Raw genomic sequence first — 20,599 nt, 5'->3', positions numbered from 1 at the left:
CTTCAATGAACATAGTGCCAGCCAGAGCCCCAAGGAGGCTTCTGCAGGGAGTGCCTGTTACAGCTCTGTAGATTTCCCTGGCATTACAGATTTATGACATCTTATCACTGCCAAGGATAGGTCTGTAAAAGACTGATAACTTGCCCAGGTGCTTGGACTCACCAGTTCCAAATAAAGAGATAACCAACACCCAAGTTATTTCTATTTTGGAAACCTGGACTCGGAGGGAATTCCTGACATCCCTTCTAGAGATCAAGCCAGAGATTGTGCAAGCTCTACAGTCAAGAGGAATTATTTGCCTTAATACCCTGAGATTTAAAGCCAATGGCCCCAGGCTGGGAAGACAGGACTGGGACTCTGTTGACTTTAATTAAGTCTCAAAAGTGACCACAACTCCAATGAAATAAGAAACTAAAGAATGGAGTTCAAAATAGACAAATAAAAAGGAAAAAAAGAAAAAAAAAAAGCACAGGAAGGGTAAAAGAAAAAAATCTCATCTTCTACACTTGAGCAATTAATTACCCAACTGAGTCCAAAGAAAAGCTTCCCTCTGGGTGCAGGGATCTCCCTGCAGGAACAGATTAGCACCCAGCAAGGTGACCATGACTTCCCCTCTCCCTCTGGCATACTCAAGAGACACCCTGTTCTCTCAGAAAGTAAATGAGCCAGAGGATACAGGAGGCAGCAGACTGCTTGAAGTTTCAAGAGAAGAGGACGGAATGTTCCTAGAGTTTCTGCTTTCTATCTACATTGGTTTCACATCATCTCCATTTGAGACCCTACAGAAAGGAATGCAGATTTCGCCACTCCAATGGTGCGTGTGGAACAAGCTCACATTTAGGATGGCTCAATGGATTCTAAATAAAACATTTCCCAAGGCGACAACTGTGCAGTTAGCCACACATGGCAGGTCTTTCCCCCACGGGTTCTGGATCTTACCCCTTCGTCCAGCTGTCCTTCCTGTCACTGCTGTGGCCACATGCACAGTGTGAGTCTGTATGCTTTGACAGGACCAAATGCAGCTGTGTTGGAAGCTGCAGTTTCACACTCAGCTGAGGTGGCAGTCACCCTGGGGCAGGAGTGGGCTGTTTCCTGCTGATAACAGCATAGCACTGGCCCCTCACAGCAGCTCAAAGTGAGCCCATCCTGCCTCTGCCAGAGAATGATATCAAACCACTGGAATTAAATCCTATTCAGCACCCCCATGCCCCAGGGCAGGAGGTTCCTCACCATGCACCCAAAATCCAGGAAAGTTCATTCCAACCCCCCAAATAAGCGCTCTGGCTTCCTGACTTGGTTAGTGCAAAGGAAAATATCCAGCCCCACCTATCGGCACCTGGGCTCACCTTGCGCATGCAGGGCGCGGTGGAGTAGGGGTAGGAGCCCGGCCTGCCAGAAGGAGTAGCAGCCATCCACCAGCTTGTTGCAGCGGCCCTGAAATCCACCTTCAAATCGCATCTGCCGGCTTGTCACCCATTGCTGAGAATGAGATGGATGAGAAGGGCAGCGATAAGTCAAAAGAGACACAAAATCCACCAAGACAGGATCTCCAGGGGCCAATGTTGAGAAGACGGGCTTCCCAGCATGTGGTTTCTTGACTCTCAAGTTTGGGGGCTCTGGCTTTCTTCCCTTCCTTTTCCTCACTGCCACCGCCATTTAAACCTTTCCAGGCAATCAGCACTGACCTCTGCTTAGTGCCAATAGACAACCATCTTCTCTGGATTCCAAAATGGCACTGATGCTGGGAGAATAAAGAGGCCACATTGGTTTCCAAGGAGATAGGAAATCTAAGGCAAGACCAGGAGGCCTGCTCTCATCACTTCTCTGCTTAGGGAAGTTCATTCAAAGTGGGCAAATGGAATTCTGTGTTACATTTCATTAGAGGATCTCAAACTGTCCCTGCCTTTTCTTGGACCTAAGGACATTCACCCAAGTCTTTTAGCAAGTTACCATCCAGACTGGAAGCAAAAGACATCTGTCTTCATTATCAAATGATGACTGCCCAGTCTAACCTCCCATGCTCCAATCTGGTTGGCTGATGTAAGAAAATCTTAATACTCCAATGCTGCAGATTGACACTGGATGTCAGTTAGTGGTAACACATGATACGGCTATTCTCTCTTATCTCCAAGTTTTCTAAACACACTTGAACACTAAGATCAGGACAGCAATGGGTGTGGCTCATAGAGAATGAGAAAATCAACTGGCTGAGCAGACAGGACATTTCCTTTCCTCCCTAGCACTCAAGGTAGGTCCAGCCACCAGCTATGGGCCACAGGGTGCCTTGGTAAACTGGAAGGTCTAGAGTGGGGGTCATCCCTTTTACCTGAAGTCTTCCTAGATTTGAGTTCCTGAAAGCAGATAGGAGGGGCTCTGGAGAAGGCATAGAGCTCTTTCTCAGTACTTAGAGTTTAGATTTTATCCTTGTTCATAGTAACACTTGCCTACAGAGAGCTACAATCCCAAATTTTTAAAGACAAAAAGCTGCGCTGCGGGTTCAGGTAGGGACATCCCCAGGCCATCTTAAATGAACCAATGCTTTAGGGACAATGCCATTTAATGAGAGTAGGCTAAGTGCTACTCAAGAGGAGAGAAAGCAGGCACCACGCAAGGAGTCCATTCTCCATTTTTTTTTTTTGGTACCGGGGATTGAACTCAGGGGCACTCAACCACTGAGCCACATCCCCATCCCTATTGTGTATTTCATCTAGAGACAGGCTCTTACTGAGTTGCTTAGTGCCTCGTTTTTGCTGAGGCTAGCTTTGAACTCGCCATCCTCCTGCCTCAACCTCCCTAGCTGCTGGGATTACAGGCATGCACCACCATGCCCGGCCCATTCTCCATTTTTACATACCCCACAGCTTAATTGTTTACAAACCAGACTGATTTTTTTCCAGCCCATGGGTTGACTGTATTCCACTTGGGTACATGGATTCATAAAACCTTTCAGGTACCAGTCCTAGTTCTTCCAAAGCAAATAAAGGAAAGGAAGTAAGATGGATATTAACATTTATGGGGCACCTACTATGTGCCAACTGTTTACATTTGTTCTCTCCTTTAATCTTCAAAGAATAAGGATTATTATTTCTCCCTTTCAGAAGGGGAGGGAAAAAAAGAAGCTAAATAGATTAGACAATTTGTCCAAGGTCACTTACCCAGGAAATAGTAGAGGCAGGGTTTAAATCTAGAATATTGTCATTTCAACTTGGTCATTCACTAATCATATTCCTTACCCTGCCTGGGATATGAAACTTTTATGTTTCATCCCTTATTGGTGATCAGATTTTAAAATGTGTCATAAATTCCAAGTCCTGTGCACGATGCTGGCTTTTTTAGAAAATCTTCAAGATGTCTAGAACTTTCTTTTCTTTTTTTAAATACCTTTATTTTATTTATTTATTTTTATGTGGTGCTGAGGATCGAACCCAGGGCCTCACTCATGCTAGGCAAGTGCTCTACCACTGAGCCACAACCCCAGCCCCGTCTAGAACTTTCCAAAGAAGAGTATGCTGTGGGAGATGGGAATTCCTGAGAATGAGGGCAAAACACTGTTGATTATTTCACTACAGAATTTAACACTGATTGTATAGGAAGGTCATGATAGGTCCCACAAAGGGAGATGTCAGTTGCAGCTGTTCTGCTTTAAGGTCATGTTAAGGGGAGTGCATGCACCCAAAAAGACAAGAGGGAAAACAAGCTCCTTGGCAGTTGTGAGAACATGGGTATGTTAGTGCACTAGGTTTCCACTGAACACTTCACACAACCTAGAGACTCCCTGAAGCTGACTGTTTTCCAGTCTTTCTGCATATTAGTCAGGAGCTTGGAGTCCAGATGTATGTTCTTGGGCCTTATGCTCAAGGAAATTGTCCAGCTCTGCCTAAAGAACTCATTTAAATGCAGGTATTAAATGTTTACATAGGTAATAAAAGCTTAGCTTCAAAATGTTTCAAAGCTCATTTTGTCTTTTTTTCTCTTAGGACATTTTTTTTCTAAGGCACATGGTAATCTCTAATAAGAGGCAAAAGCTATACTTTTCTTGCAAGTTTGAGGAAGGTACTCTGGCTTATTCCACATGTCTGCAGTGCTCAGAAAACCCAGAGTTGGCCTAGCACCGTATGTAGGAAACCGAAAGCAGAGAGAAAGGTGGGGAAAAGGGAGCCCAGACTAAGAGCAGTTACTCCCTGTCAGTTGTCTCAGATGTGCCGAGAGAAGAGCTCCACTGAAAGCTTCACCACAGGACCTGAAGTTGTGAGCTCAGGGCTAGAACCCTTAGTCCTTCCATAGCCAAGACTTCCCAGACGTCTAGGAGCAGTCACATTGCTAGGACCTGAAGCCTAAGGAGAAGATGGCTTAACACTTACTAATAAGCTCTTCAAGTTCAAGGTGCGTTCTTTCTTGAGGATTACCAGCGCGGCCAGGCCACAGAAAGTATAGCCACCGTGGGCTTCCATCCCCGGGACCCCGCCAATGCCACCTTCCCAGTTCTGACACCTAAGGAGAGGTTGGAAAAGCAGATGAGTGGTTAGTGGGTGGATGTGCATAAGTGTCCCCCCACCCTCCACATTCCAGATGGCAGAGAATGACACTGCTCAAACCAAGACATAAGCCATAAGCTGCCACCACCATGAATGGAAAGATGCTGACTTACTAATTTCTGGAGATGCCTTTTCCAAAAACAATACCACCAACATCAAAACAACCAAGAAACCCCCCAAAACACCTGATAATTAGAAATAGGCTGTTGTATAAGAAAAATAGTATCTCAGATTATTTCTCTTTGGGAAAAAAGGTATAAAATCCTATATGTAGCATGATAATCATAAAGTTAAAATGAAATTGAAAAATAAATGCTGATTCTGGTTATTTTAGTACAAAGGTGATAATTTTTTAAAATTTTTTCTATTTTCAAAAAATTTCTATAATTAACATACGTATCTTCAAAACTAAATTTTATTTATAAAAATTATAATTTCCTATATATTCATATTATCCATTTGTTATTACAGTTATTATTTGGCATTAGACTATATATTATGGGTATATTTTCTAGACATAAAAACATACATAATCTTTGGCCCAGCCATACAGGGTCATTTCTAGGATTTAATCCAACAAAATAAGTAAGAAAGTATCCAAAGACCGGACTGAAATCAGTCATATTCTCATTTATAAAAAGCAATATGATGGGCACAACTTAAAAGTCCAAAAATCATGGACTAGTTATATAAATTATGATGTATCTATACAACAGAAATTCGATAGTCATTTAAAATGACACTACAGAATATTTTTAAATGTTCCATTTATTATATGAAAGATATTATAAGATGACAATGAAGAATAGAATTTCATTTTTAGAATTCTGGAAGAGTATACACCCTAAAAAGTAGTTATCTCTTGGTGGTGGATAACAAGTAATTCAAAGTTTCTTTTTTTTTGGTCTAGGGATATGGCTCAGGGGTAGGGCATTTGCCAAGCATGCAAAAAGCCCTGGGTTTGATCCCAGCACACATACACATACACCAAAAAAACCTTCTTCTTTTTGCTCACCTATAATAAACATGTTTTATCTGTGAAGCGAAAACATTTTATTTTAAGTACATTTTCATATGACACTTTAGAACTTTATTTTCAAGAATCTCTAGGTAGGGCTGGGGCTATAGTTCAGTGGTAGAGCGCTTGCCTTGCATATGTAAGGCACTGGGTTCAATCCTCAGCACCACATGAAAATAAATAAAGATACTGTGTGTTCATCTACAACTAAATAAATATTTATTTAAAAAAAAAAAAGAAAAGAATCTCTAGGTATTTACCAAGAGTCACCCTCCCTATCGGTATTACCTCACAGACTGCTGTAGCATGGCTGCATAAGAAAGTGGGCCTTAATCCAAGAGCTGACAGAACTTCCAGGCAGGAGAAAAAGGAAGCAGTAATGCTTTCCTGTCTTCCAGGTTCCTCTCCCTAGAGGCCTGACATCTTGGAATCCACAGGCTTTCTATAGAGAGGACCCAGGCGGAGGGAATCAGATTAGAATCTAAAAACCAACTCCATGCCCTGGATGGATCCCTCGGCTTCCTCTGTTCCCCGTCCTCTATTGCCATCCCAACATCCACCCCGTAAGTTTTCTTTCCATTACAGCTGGCTACTTGGAATAGAAAAAGAGTTCAAGGTTGAAAGAATATGCAAGGGATCTCAAAATTTTTCTTTTACTTAACTAGGCTTTAACTGAAAAGGTAATACTTATTTAAAAAGCTCAAACTTTTAAAAGTATGAGAGAATAAATAATGAAAAGGTCTCCTGCCCAGTCTGGCCTCCTACTTCCTGAACCTGAGCCTCTATTTCTCCACAGACAGACAGACAGATGGACACATACACACACTACAAATACATGCTCCACTTTTCCTCCCTTGTGTTTATACAGATGGGATTATAGAATATGTGCTGTTCTGCACCTTGCTTTTCTCCTTGGTACAATTCTATGGGTGTGTCTTCAAGCTAAACATAATGGGTTGAATATAAGAGCTCAGTAAAATCAAAGTAAAGGAATTTAAACAGGGACAAAACACAAGGATAAAGAGAATAGGAGAGGGTATGAACGCAGGCAGGCAATAACAAAAATCCTGAAAACTAGAACAGGAATAAGAGTAACTAACTTAGCCAAATAGGGAAACCTTCCCTAGTCAGAGTGAGGGTAGGGGTGGTAATGGGGAAGACAGAGGTAATTTTGATCACCTCTAAGAGTAAGATGTGTTTGAGCCAAGTTGATTGGTTGCAAATTTATATTAAGAATCACTTAGATCAGGCTGGGGTTGTGGCTCAGCGGTAAAGCGCTCGCCTAGCATATGCAAGGCCCTGGATTTGATCCTCAGCACCACATAAAAATAAATAAAGATATTGTATCCAACTAAAAAATAAATATTAAAAAAAAAGAATTAAAAAAAAAAAAGAATCACTTAGATCTTGAGGTCCCTTCAAACCTAGAAGATGGGAGGTTTTAGAGTTTGTTCCAGGGGACCTGAATTCTAGGATTTCCAACAGAGAAGAGAGCTGGAGGGAGGCACCATACTAACAGGGGATTAGGCGAGGGTCTAGCTCTGAGCCCCACCACTCACCTCCTTTCCCTCCAAGTAATCCACAAAGTTGACGGCCACTTTCATGTCACAAGTAGGAATCTGGAAGGTCCCTCTCTAGGGAAACTGACAAGCTTAAGAAAAAAATCTTATAGATATGTTTATATGAGAATTCCCTCAACAAATGGCTGGGGAATTAGTCTATGCTTATACATGTAGCCCCCCAGTAGTTTGTGGATACTGGATTCTTAAATACAGAGAGCTGCTGAGTACCAAACATCTATTTAGTCTCTGATATGAAAAAGAGAGAAGCCAGATGCAGTGGCACAGGCCTGTAATTTCGACAACTTGAGAAGCTGAGGCAGGAGGATCTAGAGTTCAAGGCCAGCCTTAGCAACTTAGCAAGGCTCTCAGCAACTTAGCAAGACCCTGTCTTAAAATAAAAAGGGCTAGGGCATTAGCTCAGCAGTAGAGCACCCCAGGGTTCAATTCCCAGTACTGGGGAAAAAAAAAAGTATGATATGAAGAACATTGCAAACGATAAAAAAAAATCCCTAAACAGAACAAGAGAACTGAGCTTTGGAAAATTAAAAAATAAGATTACAGAAATAAATAGTAAACAGAATAATGAGAGAGGAATACTAAGGGAATCTTTCAGAAAGTTCCAGAAAACAGATTAAGGAATGAAAAATAGGCAAAAAAATTTTTTTTAAATTAAGTCAATCCTATTGATTAGATGTTATAAAAAGGAACAAACAGAGAAAATGGAGAACAAATTATCAAAGAAATACTATAATGAAGCTTCTTGTACTTAAGTATGAATGCTTCCTAATCTACAAGGCCTGCTGAGTGCCCAGTACAATGAGTGAAAACAGATTCCCATCAAGTTTCATCACCATGAAGTCTCTAACGAGCTAGAATAAAGACTCCCCAAAGTCTCTAGGAGGGCAGGTGGGATGGGAAAGGAGAAAAAAGAGAAGAAAAATAAAAGCCCACAGCGGGCATCAAAATGGCTCTGGCAGTAGCATGGCCCAGAGGTGACCACCAAGGTTAAATCCACTTGATTATTTTGTATTCCAGCTTTATATAAAATTCAATATCCCACCATCTGACATATAAAGAAACTATAACATGAAGAAGTTAACTAACCTAAGGCAGACAGTCAGTAATAACTGACAAAACTAGGATTCAGCCCAGTCAGTCAGATTTCCACATCCAAGAAGAGCCTGACAATCCACCCTCCTGAAAGACAGCAGGACACGCCCTGCACAAAACACAAAGCACAGCTTTCCAAGGGCCCAGCTGACTGAACAGGTGTGCAGAGTTTGGTGGGGATTTGAAACTTGGAGCAGACAATAGCAGAGCCAAGCCCTCTCTCCCACCACGATCTTTATCCTCTGGTTTGCCCTGAGGATGGCTGTAACAGTCCAGAGGTAGCAGCAGCAAGTCAGGCCACAGCTCAGGGATGCAGCTAAAACTCTTATAGAAAGCCAACCATCTTGCTGGGTGTGGTGGCACATGCCTATAATCCCAGCAGCTTGGGAGTATGAGGCAGGAGGATCGAGAGTTCATTGCCAGCCTCAGCAATGGCAAGGTGCTAAGCAACTCAGTGAGAGCCAGTCTCTAAATAAAATACAAAATAGGGCTGGGGATGCAGCTCAGTGGTCAAGTGCCCCTGAGTTTAATCCCTAGTACAAAAAAAAAAAAAAAAAAAAGAAAGAAAGAAAAGGAAAAAAAGCTAACCATCTTTCTGGCAGGAAGAGACAGGCTCCCAGAAAGTAAGGAAAGTTCTAGAAAGAGGAATGGAAAGCCCAGATTTCACCTTTTAACTTAGTTCAAGTTTCTATCCAACCCCTGAATCATACTGCATTAGACAGACTGAAAACAGCTTTGGACAGATCTGAGCCATTAACCACCATAGGATCCTGGTTTGCAGTTTGTGTCTAACCAATTTGACTATCTGCTAGAACAAAAACACCAATATCCTTCAGAGTGATTAACAATCAAACAGAATCCACCTACAATATAATTACCATGTTCAGGATATAATCCCAAGTCTATTTAACCTAGAAGAGTTGGGAAAATGTAATGAGCTAACTCCAAGATATCCACATGTTGAAATGACCAGACAAGGATTTTAACACAGATATAATTATATATTTGCCACAGTAAAGAAAAAAATATATGCATAAAGAAAAAAAAAGGTAATCCCCATTGATAAACAGAAAATATAAAACCCCAGAAGTGCCTATTCTCATTCTCTGAACTACAGCCAGCTTACTATAGAGTACTACAAAATCCTCAAGAAATGTTGGTTATTAAAGTTATCTGTCGGGCTGGGGTGTGGCTCAAGCCGTAGCGCGCTCGCCTGGCATGCGTGCGGCCCGGGTTCGATCCTCAGCACCACATACAAACAAAGATGTCGTGTCCACCGAAAACTAAAAAAAAAATAAATATTAAAATTCTCTCTCTCTCTCTGTCTTTAAATAAATAAATAAATAAATAAAGTTATCTGTCTTATTGACAGATAATTAATTAATGACAACATTGGAAGCCAGAAGATAATGGAGCAATGCTTACAAATTCAGAAGGAATATAGTTTATACCAATGCCAACTTAGATCTCTCTAACCAAATAAACTTTATCAAGGAGGTCTGAGAGTAAAATAAAGACATATGCAAGTTCTAAAAATATATCTTCCAAGTACCCATGTTTGGCATATGTGCTTCATTCAAATTAGTTAAGTAAACCAAAAAAAAAAAAAAAAAAGAAAGAAATCCAAAAAACAAAAAAAGCCTCTGAAAGATAAGGGCTTCAACAAAGCAGAGATGTGAAGAGGATTTCATGCTGAAAGGAAGCTTCTGGATGCTCACTGTGCAGCAAGCTGAGAGCAATCTGTCCAGCCTGAAGCAGGAAGGCAGAGGGCTGCAGGAGGGATGACCCAGAACACACACACACAAACACATACATGTACACACACCCAAAATAGGTTACCTGAGGTGTATGACTGTATGGAGAATAACTTTATAGCTCTAGCAGAAATTTGGAGATGAATTCATGATATACACATTCATGAGATATATATTAATTTCAGGAAAATGGAAGTTATACAAAAAAATAAATATGATCATAGTATATCTGATTTTACTGTGAGTTATATTTACATTATAATAACTACTATTTTGATGAACATTTAATTAAGAAAATAAGCTTAGCTATCATTCCATAACAGTACATATGTATCCATCATGCCTTTTTTAAAAATTATGAAACAACTGAAGAATACAGAAAAGTATAGAGAATGCACAGGTATGTAATACCTAACTTAGATATAGTCATGGACACTTTAAAAAATAATAATAATAATTTTTTAAAGAGAGGGAGAGAGGGAGAAAAAGAGAGAGAGAGAGAGAGAGAGAGAGAGAGAGAGAATTTCAACATTTATTTTTCTTTAGTTTTCAGCGGACACAACATCTTCGTTTGTATGTGGTGCTGAGGATGGAACGCCAGGCGAGCGCGCTACCGCTTGAGCCACATCCCCAGCCCAAGCATTTATTATTTGTTTATTTATTTTTAAGAAAAGAACCACGGCCAATACCATTGATACTGGTGTAGATGTCCCTCTTTTCCTTTGCTAGCCTGGTGTTTATCTTTCCCATGTGTTGGGTTTTTTTTACTTGTTGATGGATCTTTATTTTGTTTGTTTGTTTATTCATTCATTCATTCATTCATTCATTCATTCATTCATTCATTCTAGCAGTGCTTAGAATCAAACCCAGTACCTAAGGCAAGCGCTCTACCACTGAGCTACTACTCCAGCCTCCATGCACGTTTTTTTTTTTTTTTTTTTTTAATATTTATTATTTAGGGGCTGGGGATGTGGCTCAAGCGGTAGCGCGCTGGACTGGCATGCGTGCGGCCCGGGTTCGATCCTCAGCACCACATACCAACAAAGATGTTGTGTCCACCGAGAACTAAAAAATAAATATTAAAAATTCTCTCTCTCTCTCTCTCTCTCTCTCTCTCTCCCCTCTCTCTTTAAAAAAATATATTTATTATTTAGAAGTAGTTGGACACAATACCTTTGTTTTATTTATTTTTATGTGGTGCTGAGGATCAAACCCAGGGGCTTGCACATGCTAGGTGAGCGCTTTACCACTGAGCCACAACCCTGCCCTCCATGCATGTTTTTATATTATTACTACAAATGACTTTTCCCATAAATAATAGAGATTAGTTTTGCATGTTTTCAAATTTTAAGAACATATGCTGATCTGTAGGAGTTTCGTGATTTTTGTGCAGTGCTGGGGATGAAACCCAGGGCCTTGTACTTGCTAAGCAAGTGCTTGCTTTACCACTGAGCTACATCCCTACCCTTGTAGCTTTTCTTTAACATCCATTTTTTAAAAACTCAACACTGTTTTTGAGATTTATCCACACTGACACGTTACTCTGGTTCACTCATTTTGGTTACTATGTTATATTCCAATGTGGCTAACCCGTAACTTATTCAACTTGTGCTTAAGGACATCAAACCTGGTTCTAGCCTTTTGTTCTTATAAAACAAGACCTTGTCTCTACTCTGTTTCACTCATGTGCCTGAGAGTTTTGGTGGAAGTGGAACTCCTGGGTCATACGCAGGGCCATTTTGAGATATTGCTCTCCAAACTACTTAAATCAATTTAGATTCCCACCAATACTACTTAGAAAAGATTTTCCCTTTAGCCAATCTAAACTATAATTAGTGAATGTCTGGAAAAAAGAAACAGTGTTAAGTATTTTTGAAATGCACAATCATACAAACCAATATCTCTCTTGTAATTTTATATTCCCTTCCAGGCCTTTTTTATGTTCTTCATTTTTCTGAAGTAAAGTCTTGACCTGCCCTCTAAGAGGCCAGGGAATATCCTGGCTGCTCTCACCTTGCTATCCATTCAGCAGTGCCCTCAAAAAGGTCTGGAGTGATGATGTTGGTCAGAGAGGCCACTGAGGCGGCACAGTACGCACTTCTGGAAAGACAGAAGCAGAGGGGAAACATGTTACGTGTTAAGGAAGAGCCTAAATAAGACTAAGTGAACTTCTTGGGTGGACTGCTTGCTTCACCTAGTAAGCTGTAATCACCTCCTGTCCTCATTCCTGGCCCACGGTCAGTCTTCCTGGGTCTCCAACTGAGAGGTGTGACATTCTATTTGGATAGAGTTGCTCACGGCATGGCTTCAGTGAAAGAACGTGACATTCTGTTCTCCCTACCTCCACATGGCTAAATCTACATTAGAGGAAATAACAGCCATATCAATTCGTGTCCAAAGTGGACTTAGCATTTCTTTCAGAGACCTACAATGGTTCCACCCTGAGTTATCTTTCAGGTGCTTCTGATTTGCTGTTCATTCATTCAGATGTCAGCACCATTTCAGATCTGGGATTCCTGTCTGGATGTGGCATGGGTGCATGAAAGGTTAACTACACATTTTCTGTAACAGACACTCCAAAGCACGCCATCAACCTCTTAATGGCTGCTTAGACCAAACAAGAGAGACAGGAATAGGGGAGCCCCTTCAGACACATTATTTAAACCTCCAGGGGGAAGAAAAAAGGTTTGATTTCCAGCATCTCACCAGTACACACAGATACACACCTTTTGACAAGAAAGAATGAATATGACTATTATTATTATTTTGGTGCTGGGGGTGGAGCCCAGGGCTTCATGCATGTTAGGCACATGCTCTACCACTAAGCTACATCCCAGTCCATGAATACATATTTTTTAACATTATCCTACTTGATCTGGTATAATTCTTGCCATTCTATCCTTTTGCCCTAATTCTTCTCAGGACACATTCTATTTCAGCTTGTTCCTCTTTCATGGAACAAGGCCAAGGATTGCTTTTTCTTCCCCTCCATGGTCTTTTCAAATATGCAACATGTGAAGACAAAAACTATGTGTTCTAATTCTGCTCACAAGTCTTTTTAGGGCCCCTCAGGAACACAGAAGGGAAGAAAAAGAAGGGCTTCATTTCTGTCTCATTCAGTACAGACATGACACGAAGTCAATCTTATTGCAGTATTCTGAGAAAATCACTGCAGAAGCTACAAGCATTACTGTACTACCAGTGTCATTCCCAACCTGGCTCCTACTGGCTATAGGTCAGCAAAAGCTCAGCTAGAAGAGCAGACATCAGGAGCCTTCAAGAGTCATGGTGCTAATACCAAATGTTGTCATTTACCATAAGCTAACTCTGATCTAATTTCCTTCAGGCCTTGAGCTAAAAGAAGCTTGAAGTATTTACTCTTGAATCCTAATACAACCTCAGAGCAGGAAGGCCAGCCTCAGATGGAGTCTGACTGTCATCAATGGATGAGCCAAGAAGTACTGCCAAAGCCACTAGTCCTAGATCTCACATTAAGATGGGGAGGTGACAAGGTACAACTTTTCCAGGTAGTTTCTTCCTCTCTCCTGGTTCAATCATCACAGCTGTCAAATGTATTTGTTCCTTTCTACCCTCATTGGTGTCACCCAAATCCAAGTCATTAGCTTCTACCTGGATTGGTCTCCTGTCCAGTCTGTTTTCTTCCAGCCCTGAAAGGATCATACTTTTATTAAAACACTATAATCCATTCACTGCAACTAGAGAACTTCTAACAAAATACAAATCAGATCACATCACTCCCAACCTAAATCCTGTCAGAATAAACTGCAGACTCTGGGAGGAGCGTCCAGGGCCTCCTCAGTCTGTTCCAGCCAGTCCCTCCAGCTCTGTGTCTTCCTCTGCTCCAGGGTCCTCACACTTCAGCAACACTTACCTTCTCTTCCCTTGAGCACATCCATATTCTGTCATTTAAAACCTGCAAATGCTGGGTCCCTGTCTTCTGTCTACCTCATGGAATGTTCCAGATTATATAATCTAAGGACGTCAAGAATATATAGCATCTTCTTTCTTAACCACAATATGATATTTTACAGTATCTAGGAGCTGAAACACTTAAAAAAGCTCACCTCAGAAACTTAGGACCGGAAAGATCAAGAGACCACCTCTGTCTAATCTGGCATGGGAGCAAGCTGGTCCCTGGAAGCCAAACTGTCCCCAGCCACAGCTACTTCTCTCCAGGTCAAATTCACTCAACAAACACTCCTGACTGCTGGCTGATGCTTCCAGGCAAAGATCCATTAATAACACACCAAGTAAAAAACTGTGAAAGTGGGTCCTAGAAACCAGGCAAGGCAAGGAAACCCAATGAGGCCTACGAGACTTTATCCACCATGCATATCTTTCATCTGCTGTGCAAGTGAAAAGCGAGGCCTCGGATGATGGAGTGTGTCCAAAGGAGAGAGGAAGAGAAGGAACATGGCTCTGGTGCCCTTCAGTGGAACAAATCTATTTTATTGGAGAAGTTGCCCTGCATTTGTCTAGCAGATATAAAAACAGAGAAAGACTGGTGCTGGAACAAATGAGTTGGAGAATAATAATGTCTGAAAAAGATAGGTGATCAAAACACACAGCTTTTTCTATGGTTTGTTTGCTGTTGCCTAATCTCAAGTTTGTTTGGTTTTTTTTAATATTTTTGTAGTTGTAGATGGACAGAATGCCTTTATTTTATTTGTTTAAATTTTTTTACGTGGTGCTGAGGATCGAACCCAGTGCTTCAAGCATGCTAGGCATGGGGCTGCCACTGAGTTACAGCCCCAGCCCTCAATATGTTTTTGAAAGCTAAGTTTCAGGGCTGTGCATATTTAGATGTAATATCTATAGGACAGGGATGAAAAAACAGTGACTATGAGGGCAGCAAAAATCTTTAAATCTTTTCCTTCAGAATTAACACAGTACTCTTTTACCTCAACAGTTACATTGACTTCACTGGCACATACAGATAACTTGTCTCATTTTTTGGTTTGTACAAACCAAAAAATCTTTTACTAAAAAGAAAATCTTTTACTAAAGGCCTTTGCAGTGTGGTTACCTACTTTTATCTGTAATGTGTATTATGCTCAACAATGGTCTTTTTTTTAACCCCTATGCTTTCAAACAAATAGTTAAGTCAGATACTTAAGTCAGAATTGTATGTGGGTATCTTACTAAGGTATTAAATCCAGGGGTTTAATCTCAGTGAGGCCAACAGCCTCGATAAATTACTGAGGCTGGCTTTAAACTCACAATCCTCCTGTCTCAGCCTCCCAAACTGCTAGGATTACAGGCATGTACCACCATGCCTGGCTCAAGTAAGAATATTTATTAACATGTGTAGAAGCAAATCCAAGCAATAATAAGCAATAAGATGGCTTTGATATAGAAACCTCACACACACAAAAAAATGCATTTCTCAGACTAAATAAGAAGAAAATGGTATAAAATCTCAATAAGCTCTTATGAGCCACTCACTTTAAGAAATGACTCATTCACCAAATCTGCTATACGCCTCATAAGTAATCTGTCAAGTAAGGAAACACTTGCTAGGTATATTTTACTTTTTGAGTAAAATAGTAAGTATGCACCAACAGGTACCAGATAGTTGATATGACATCTCTGCACTGCACTCTAAGGGCTTGTAAGACTCTCTGCACCTCCTGAAGCAACTCACACACCACAGGAGGATCTCAGATATTCAGCATTCTCAGCATCTCATCAAATTCAATCAGAAAGTGTTCACTGAGTCCCTACCAGGCTTATCTTTTTCTGGTTTTGGTACTGAGGATTGAACTCAGGGTCTTGTGCATGCTAGGCAAATGCTCTACCACTGAGCTACATCTCCAGTCTCTTACTGAGCTTTCTTCCAAGAGAAATGAATGATTATATTATACTGTATTATATAAATATTATACATCTATATTATAATATAAATGATTATATTATACCATAATGTTTTACATTATGGTGCATCATTTTATATCAAGCAAATGTATTTTCAATTTTTAAAACAAAAGCATTGGTTTTGTTTCTAGCTTATGTTTTGACATTTACATAAAAGAAACGAGAGAACGACACCTGAGGACATCTGTATTATTTGCAATGATTGTGACACTGTGTCACTCAAATGTCATTCTGTGCATCACTTCGTGGCATGAAGCAGCAGCTTTGCCAGGCTGTTCCTTGAACATGGCATCTCTAATGACAGATAAGCTCTACAAGCTCTTGATACAGCCGCCCACTCACCTCACGTCCACCTCACCTCCAACGTGCATGAGAAAGGAACCATCAGGTTGTTTCAGTGAGTACAAATACTGAAGAAGCTTCTCTCTGAGAAATGGAGGGGAAAGAGACAGAAGAGGCAATCAATGGTCAGTGTGGTGTAGCAGGTGGGGAGCCCTTCTGGGTCTCCGCCACTACTGGCTGTTGTACCTGTTAATGACGTCATAGGCCTCCTCGGTGCCAATGATGCACAGGGCATTGACGGCTGCATACGTGGGTGCAAGGTGTGGGTACTGACCAGGGCCCCCTCCAAAGCCACCTTCTGGGCTTTGACATAGCTCCAGGAACTGACACACACTAGATACATGGACAAATGGAAAAACAAAGTCAAAGAGCATTGATTTCAAAATGCCAAATTCCCACCAGACCCCATGCCTTTTCAATCATTCCTCCTCCCTTAAAATGAAAAAACCCTACCACCCACCTGCTGAGTATAACTTGTGAAAGGGCTTAATTTTCTATCCACCTATCATCTGTTTTGTATTCCCTCTTGAGTTTTGCATTTAAGCATCGGCCTAGTCATGAGGCAAAGAAAATAAGGGCTAACCTTTCATAGACTTGAAGGTAAGAGTCTCATGTGTTCTCTGACCACACCTTTCCCAGCAACTTGCCACCCTGCATCTGTGGTTCCAGCCTCCTCCTGCCTTTGGGACCTCACAGCCTTGGAATTTTGCCTAAAACATGGAGCTCAAATGCTCCTCTCCATGCTGGTTGTCCTGGTTCAGACCCATGTCCTAGGCCAACCATGAACACCTGGAAAGACCTTTCCACTCCCACTGCCACCTCCACCTGGTGGGCTCCTGCCTTCTGTTCCCACCAGCAGGAAAAAAACAAGATCCTGGTGCAGTCTGTCTTCCTGGGGTGGGAGATCCACATGCTCGCCAGCCACAGCAAACTCAAAAGGAGCACGGTTGAGTCACATCACAAGAAAGCATCACAGTCTGCGGGCTCTGGGAGAAATTGTCACACTAATCCAAAGAGGCCCCTGGCCCCCTCACTGAGGGAAACCATTTATGGAAGGTTTACCTCTAATTATGAAACCAGGCTCCCTGAAGTTCCATTCTTGCTTTAGGTGAAATCAAGAGAGCCCCTATGTGTCCAAGGTCCTCTGAGGGTCACCGGGAAGGAGTGCTCTAGAAAGGCCCTGATCATCCAGCTGCTTCCTGACTCAGCAGGCCTGCCTATCATGAAAAACCTCCATGGATGAGAACAAACAGCAGACCTGTCTCACACATACACAGCCTTCTCTTCTGGTCTTTCATTTCATGATTTCTTATCCACTGATGCAAGAGAGACCACATAGGCTGATCTCCACAAAAACAGTGTATTACTGCATTCAAACATACATAATAGGGCTGGGGATATAGCTCAGCTGGTAGAGTGCTCGCCTCTCAAGCACAAGGCCCTGGGTTCGATCTCCAGCACCACAAAAACGAAAACAAAACAAACATACATCATGTTTGATTACTTTTGATTTTCGACCTTCCATTATCCCGACAAGAGCAGTAACAGAAAGTGATGCTGACTTAAAAGACACCAATTCACTTCTATTTATACCTAAAATTTTATTGTAGGAAACACAAGGGCTGAAACTGAAGAAAGAGAGAGAAGGAAGATACTGTGCATTATTTATAATAGAAATTAATTTTCACATCCAGGTGTGTATCACAGATGCTGGTAATCCCAGCATCTCGAGGCACTGAGGCAAGTGGATTGCAAATTAGAGGCCAGCCTAGACAATTTAGCAAGACCCTGTCTCAAAAATAAAATAAAATAAAATAAAAAGTCTGGGGATACAGTTTAGAAGAAGAGCCTGAATTCAATTTCTATGCCACACCCACAAAAAAAAGTTTTCATAAGTTAATTGCCTGTAACATATTTTCCAAATCATCTTTAATTTTTATGCCATTTTCCAGAAACAAATAGCTAATAAGCTCAAGTCCTAACAAAGGCTGGCTGCAATAGCCTACCAAAAGCTTTCTATACCACAAAAGTAAAAAGGTTTTAGCTAATATAAAATTTAGGCTAAACCAGGCATGGAGGTGCAAAAATGTATCCTAGCAACTCAGGAAACATTTAGAGGCAGGAGCATTGCAAGTCTGAGACTAACTTTTCAACTTAGCAAGATGCTGTCTCAAAAACAAAGGATGGGGATATAGCTCAGTGGTAGAGTGGACATGGATTTAATCCCCTGTATGGGGGGAGGGGGGTTAGGCTGAGGCTGGGAATGTAGCTCTGCAGTAGAATGCTTGCCAGGCATGTGTGAGGCCCTGGGTTTAATCCCCAGCACCACAAACAACAACCCAAAGTAACAAGCAAAATTTACCAACACATTTTTAAAAATAAGAAAGAAAATGATTCACTAAGTTGTCCATTTCCTTCCCCAGCTCCTAAGATAAAATCATGCCAAATACAACACTCCTGACCTGGTAGCCTAAAGTCCGGAATGAGCTAGGATCTGAATGTACCAGACACCTTGATATCCTCCCTCCATGCCAATGGCCCTCAGCTGACACTCTGCATCTGACTGTCTGGGGTTGTGCTACAGAACTGAAGGTGGGGCTTCTCTTGAGTCTCACTTCCGTATTACAGAACATTCTGATCTCAAGACTTTCCAACTTGCACCTTAAGAACTGGCAAACTGACCATGAAGATACCAGCTGTCGTTAGCAGACTTCTTAGCAATTTTGAAAACTAAGATGTTAATGATACTTTAATCTATCAAAAGGGAAAGGAAAGTTTATCTTAGAGAACAAATATTCAACAATCAATAAAATATTTCAGGCAGGAAACACTGCACAAATACCAGGCATGGCACAGTTTGTGAAAAACAAGTATTTGCAAAAGCATTTATTTAGATATACTACAGATAATGTGTGTGTATCTTAGATGGAGATCAATTTTCTTTAATGTCAGCAAGACTTTTCATTCTAGTTTATGTGATAACTACCAACAGAGTAGGCAACTATCTTCTAGATGAGGGATTTTTTTTTAAGTTGTAGATGGACCTTTATTTGTTTATTTTTATGTGGTTCCGGGGATTGAACTCAGTGCTTCATGCATGCTAGGCAAGCACTCTACTATCGAGCCACAACCCGGGCCCTAGATGAGGGATTTTCAAACCCAAAATAAATATAAAAGAATCATTGAGAGCTAATAAAGAAATATAAAGGCCCAAGCCAAGCACAGTGGCTCACACCTGTAATCCCAGCAACTCAGGAAGCTGAGGCAAGAGGATCACAAGTTTGAGGCCAGCTTGGGGAACTTAGTGAAACCCTGTCTCAAAGTTAAAAAAAAAAAAAAAAGTGCTGGGAATGTAACTCAACGGTAGAGAAACCCTGGGTTCAATCCTTAACACAAGGAGGGGGGGATATAATAATAATTGTTGTTGCTGTTCTTATTATTACAGAGGTTTAGACTTGCTGAGGCAGAGAAGAGCCTGGCCCTCTGCCTTGTTTCCATATTCCTAGGTGATTCAAATTACCCACCAGGTTTTAAGCACCACAAGTTTTTGCTATGCAATTAGAGTCACTTGGGGGATATTTTTAAAATATCCAGCTCCCAGGCCACACCTAATAACAATTAAAGCAGAATCATGGAAGATGGATCCAGGTGGCCATATATATATATATATATATATATATATATATATATATATATTTTTTTTTTTTTTTTTTAACTCCCTATGTGACTCCAATGTTCACCCCAAGTACTAGTGCTTCTCCAACTTGAGTGTGCACAGAAATTACCTGGGGATCTGGTTACACTGTAGCACTAGTTCAAAACTATCTGAGCTTCTGTATTTCTAACAAGCTCCCAGGTGATGGCAATGCTGCTGGTGTGGGAACCACATTTTGGATGGCACTGAAATAGATCAGCACTGTCTTGCAGATAGCTCCTAGTCCCTTACAGGTAGCTCCTAGTCACTTGAAGCTATTTAATTTATTTTTATTTTTATTTTTTGAGAATCCAGCTGTCTTTTATTAGATCAGTCATTTAAAAGATTTGCAAAAATGCAAAACAATGCCATTCTTCTAATTTTTCTTTTTTTAGAAAATAGTTATTTCCATAAATTATTTTTATTGTTTTTTTTTAGTTACACATAACAGTAGAATCTATTTTGACATAATTATACAACATGGAATGTATCTTATTCTAATTCAGACCCCAGTACCTTTTATTCTACTTCCCATTCCCTGAGGCTATTTAAATTTTTACTTGAATTAATTAAAATTTTAAAATTAGCTCACACAAGTCCCATTTCAAGTGCTCAATAGCCACATTTGACTAATGGTTGCCACAGTGGAGCACACAAGAAATTTACAGGACATTCTCATGGAAAAGTCT

General features: G+C 40.9%; 2 protein-coding genes across 4 annotated transcripts in view; one reads left to right on the top strand and one right to left on the bottom strand.

Moving 5' to 3' along the window:
• The window catches only part of MAX (MYC associated factor X), a 70,568-nt gene extending 54,545 nt beyond the window's left edge, over positions 1-16,023 (top strand). The window contains exon 6 of one of the 3 annotated variants that reach the window (XR_014021429.1): positions 16,006-16,023. Coding sequence is in view for 2 of the 3 variants with exons in the window: in XM_081289742.1 (XP_081145868.1) it covers positions 14,032-14,277 (246 nt within the window). In the remaining variant the exon portion in view is untranslated. Of the gene's footprint in view, positions 1-14,031; positions 15,969-16,005 lie in introns of those variants that run through there. The other 2 variants (XM_081289742.1, XM_081289739.1) reach the window with 2 other exon arrangements.
• The window catches only part of FNTB (farnesyltransferase, CAAX box, subunit beta), a 78,081-nt gene that overhangs the window by 13,598 nt on the left and 43,884 nt on the right, over positions 1-20,599 (bottom strand). Inside the window, exons 5-9 of the mRNA XM_081289738.1 lie at positions 16,403-16,549; positions 16,217-16,300; positions 11,993-12,079; positions 4,362-4,491; positions 1,347-1,479 (exon numbers count right to left, since the gene is read on the bottom strand). Of these exons, the coding sequence (XP_081145864.1) occupies positions 1,347-1,479; positions 4,362-4,491; positions 11,993-12,079; positions 16,217-16,300; positions 16,403-16,549 (581 nt within the window). The remainder of the gene's footprint in view (positions 1-1,346; positions 1,480-4,361; positions 4,492-11,992; positions 12,080-16,216; positions 16,301-16,402; positions 16,550-20,599) is intronic.

The sequence above is a fragment of the Spermophilus citellus genome (assembly GCF_964194105.1).
Source record: "Spermophilus citellus genome assembly, chromosome: 4".
Taxonomy (NCBI): domain Eukaryota; kingdom Metazoa; phylum Chordata; class Mammalia; order Rodentia; family Sciuridae; genus Spermophilus; species Spermophilus citellus.
This window is presented reverse-complemented; position numbering and strand designations above follow the sequence as displayed.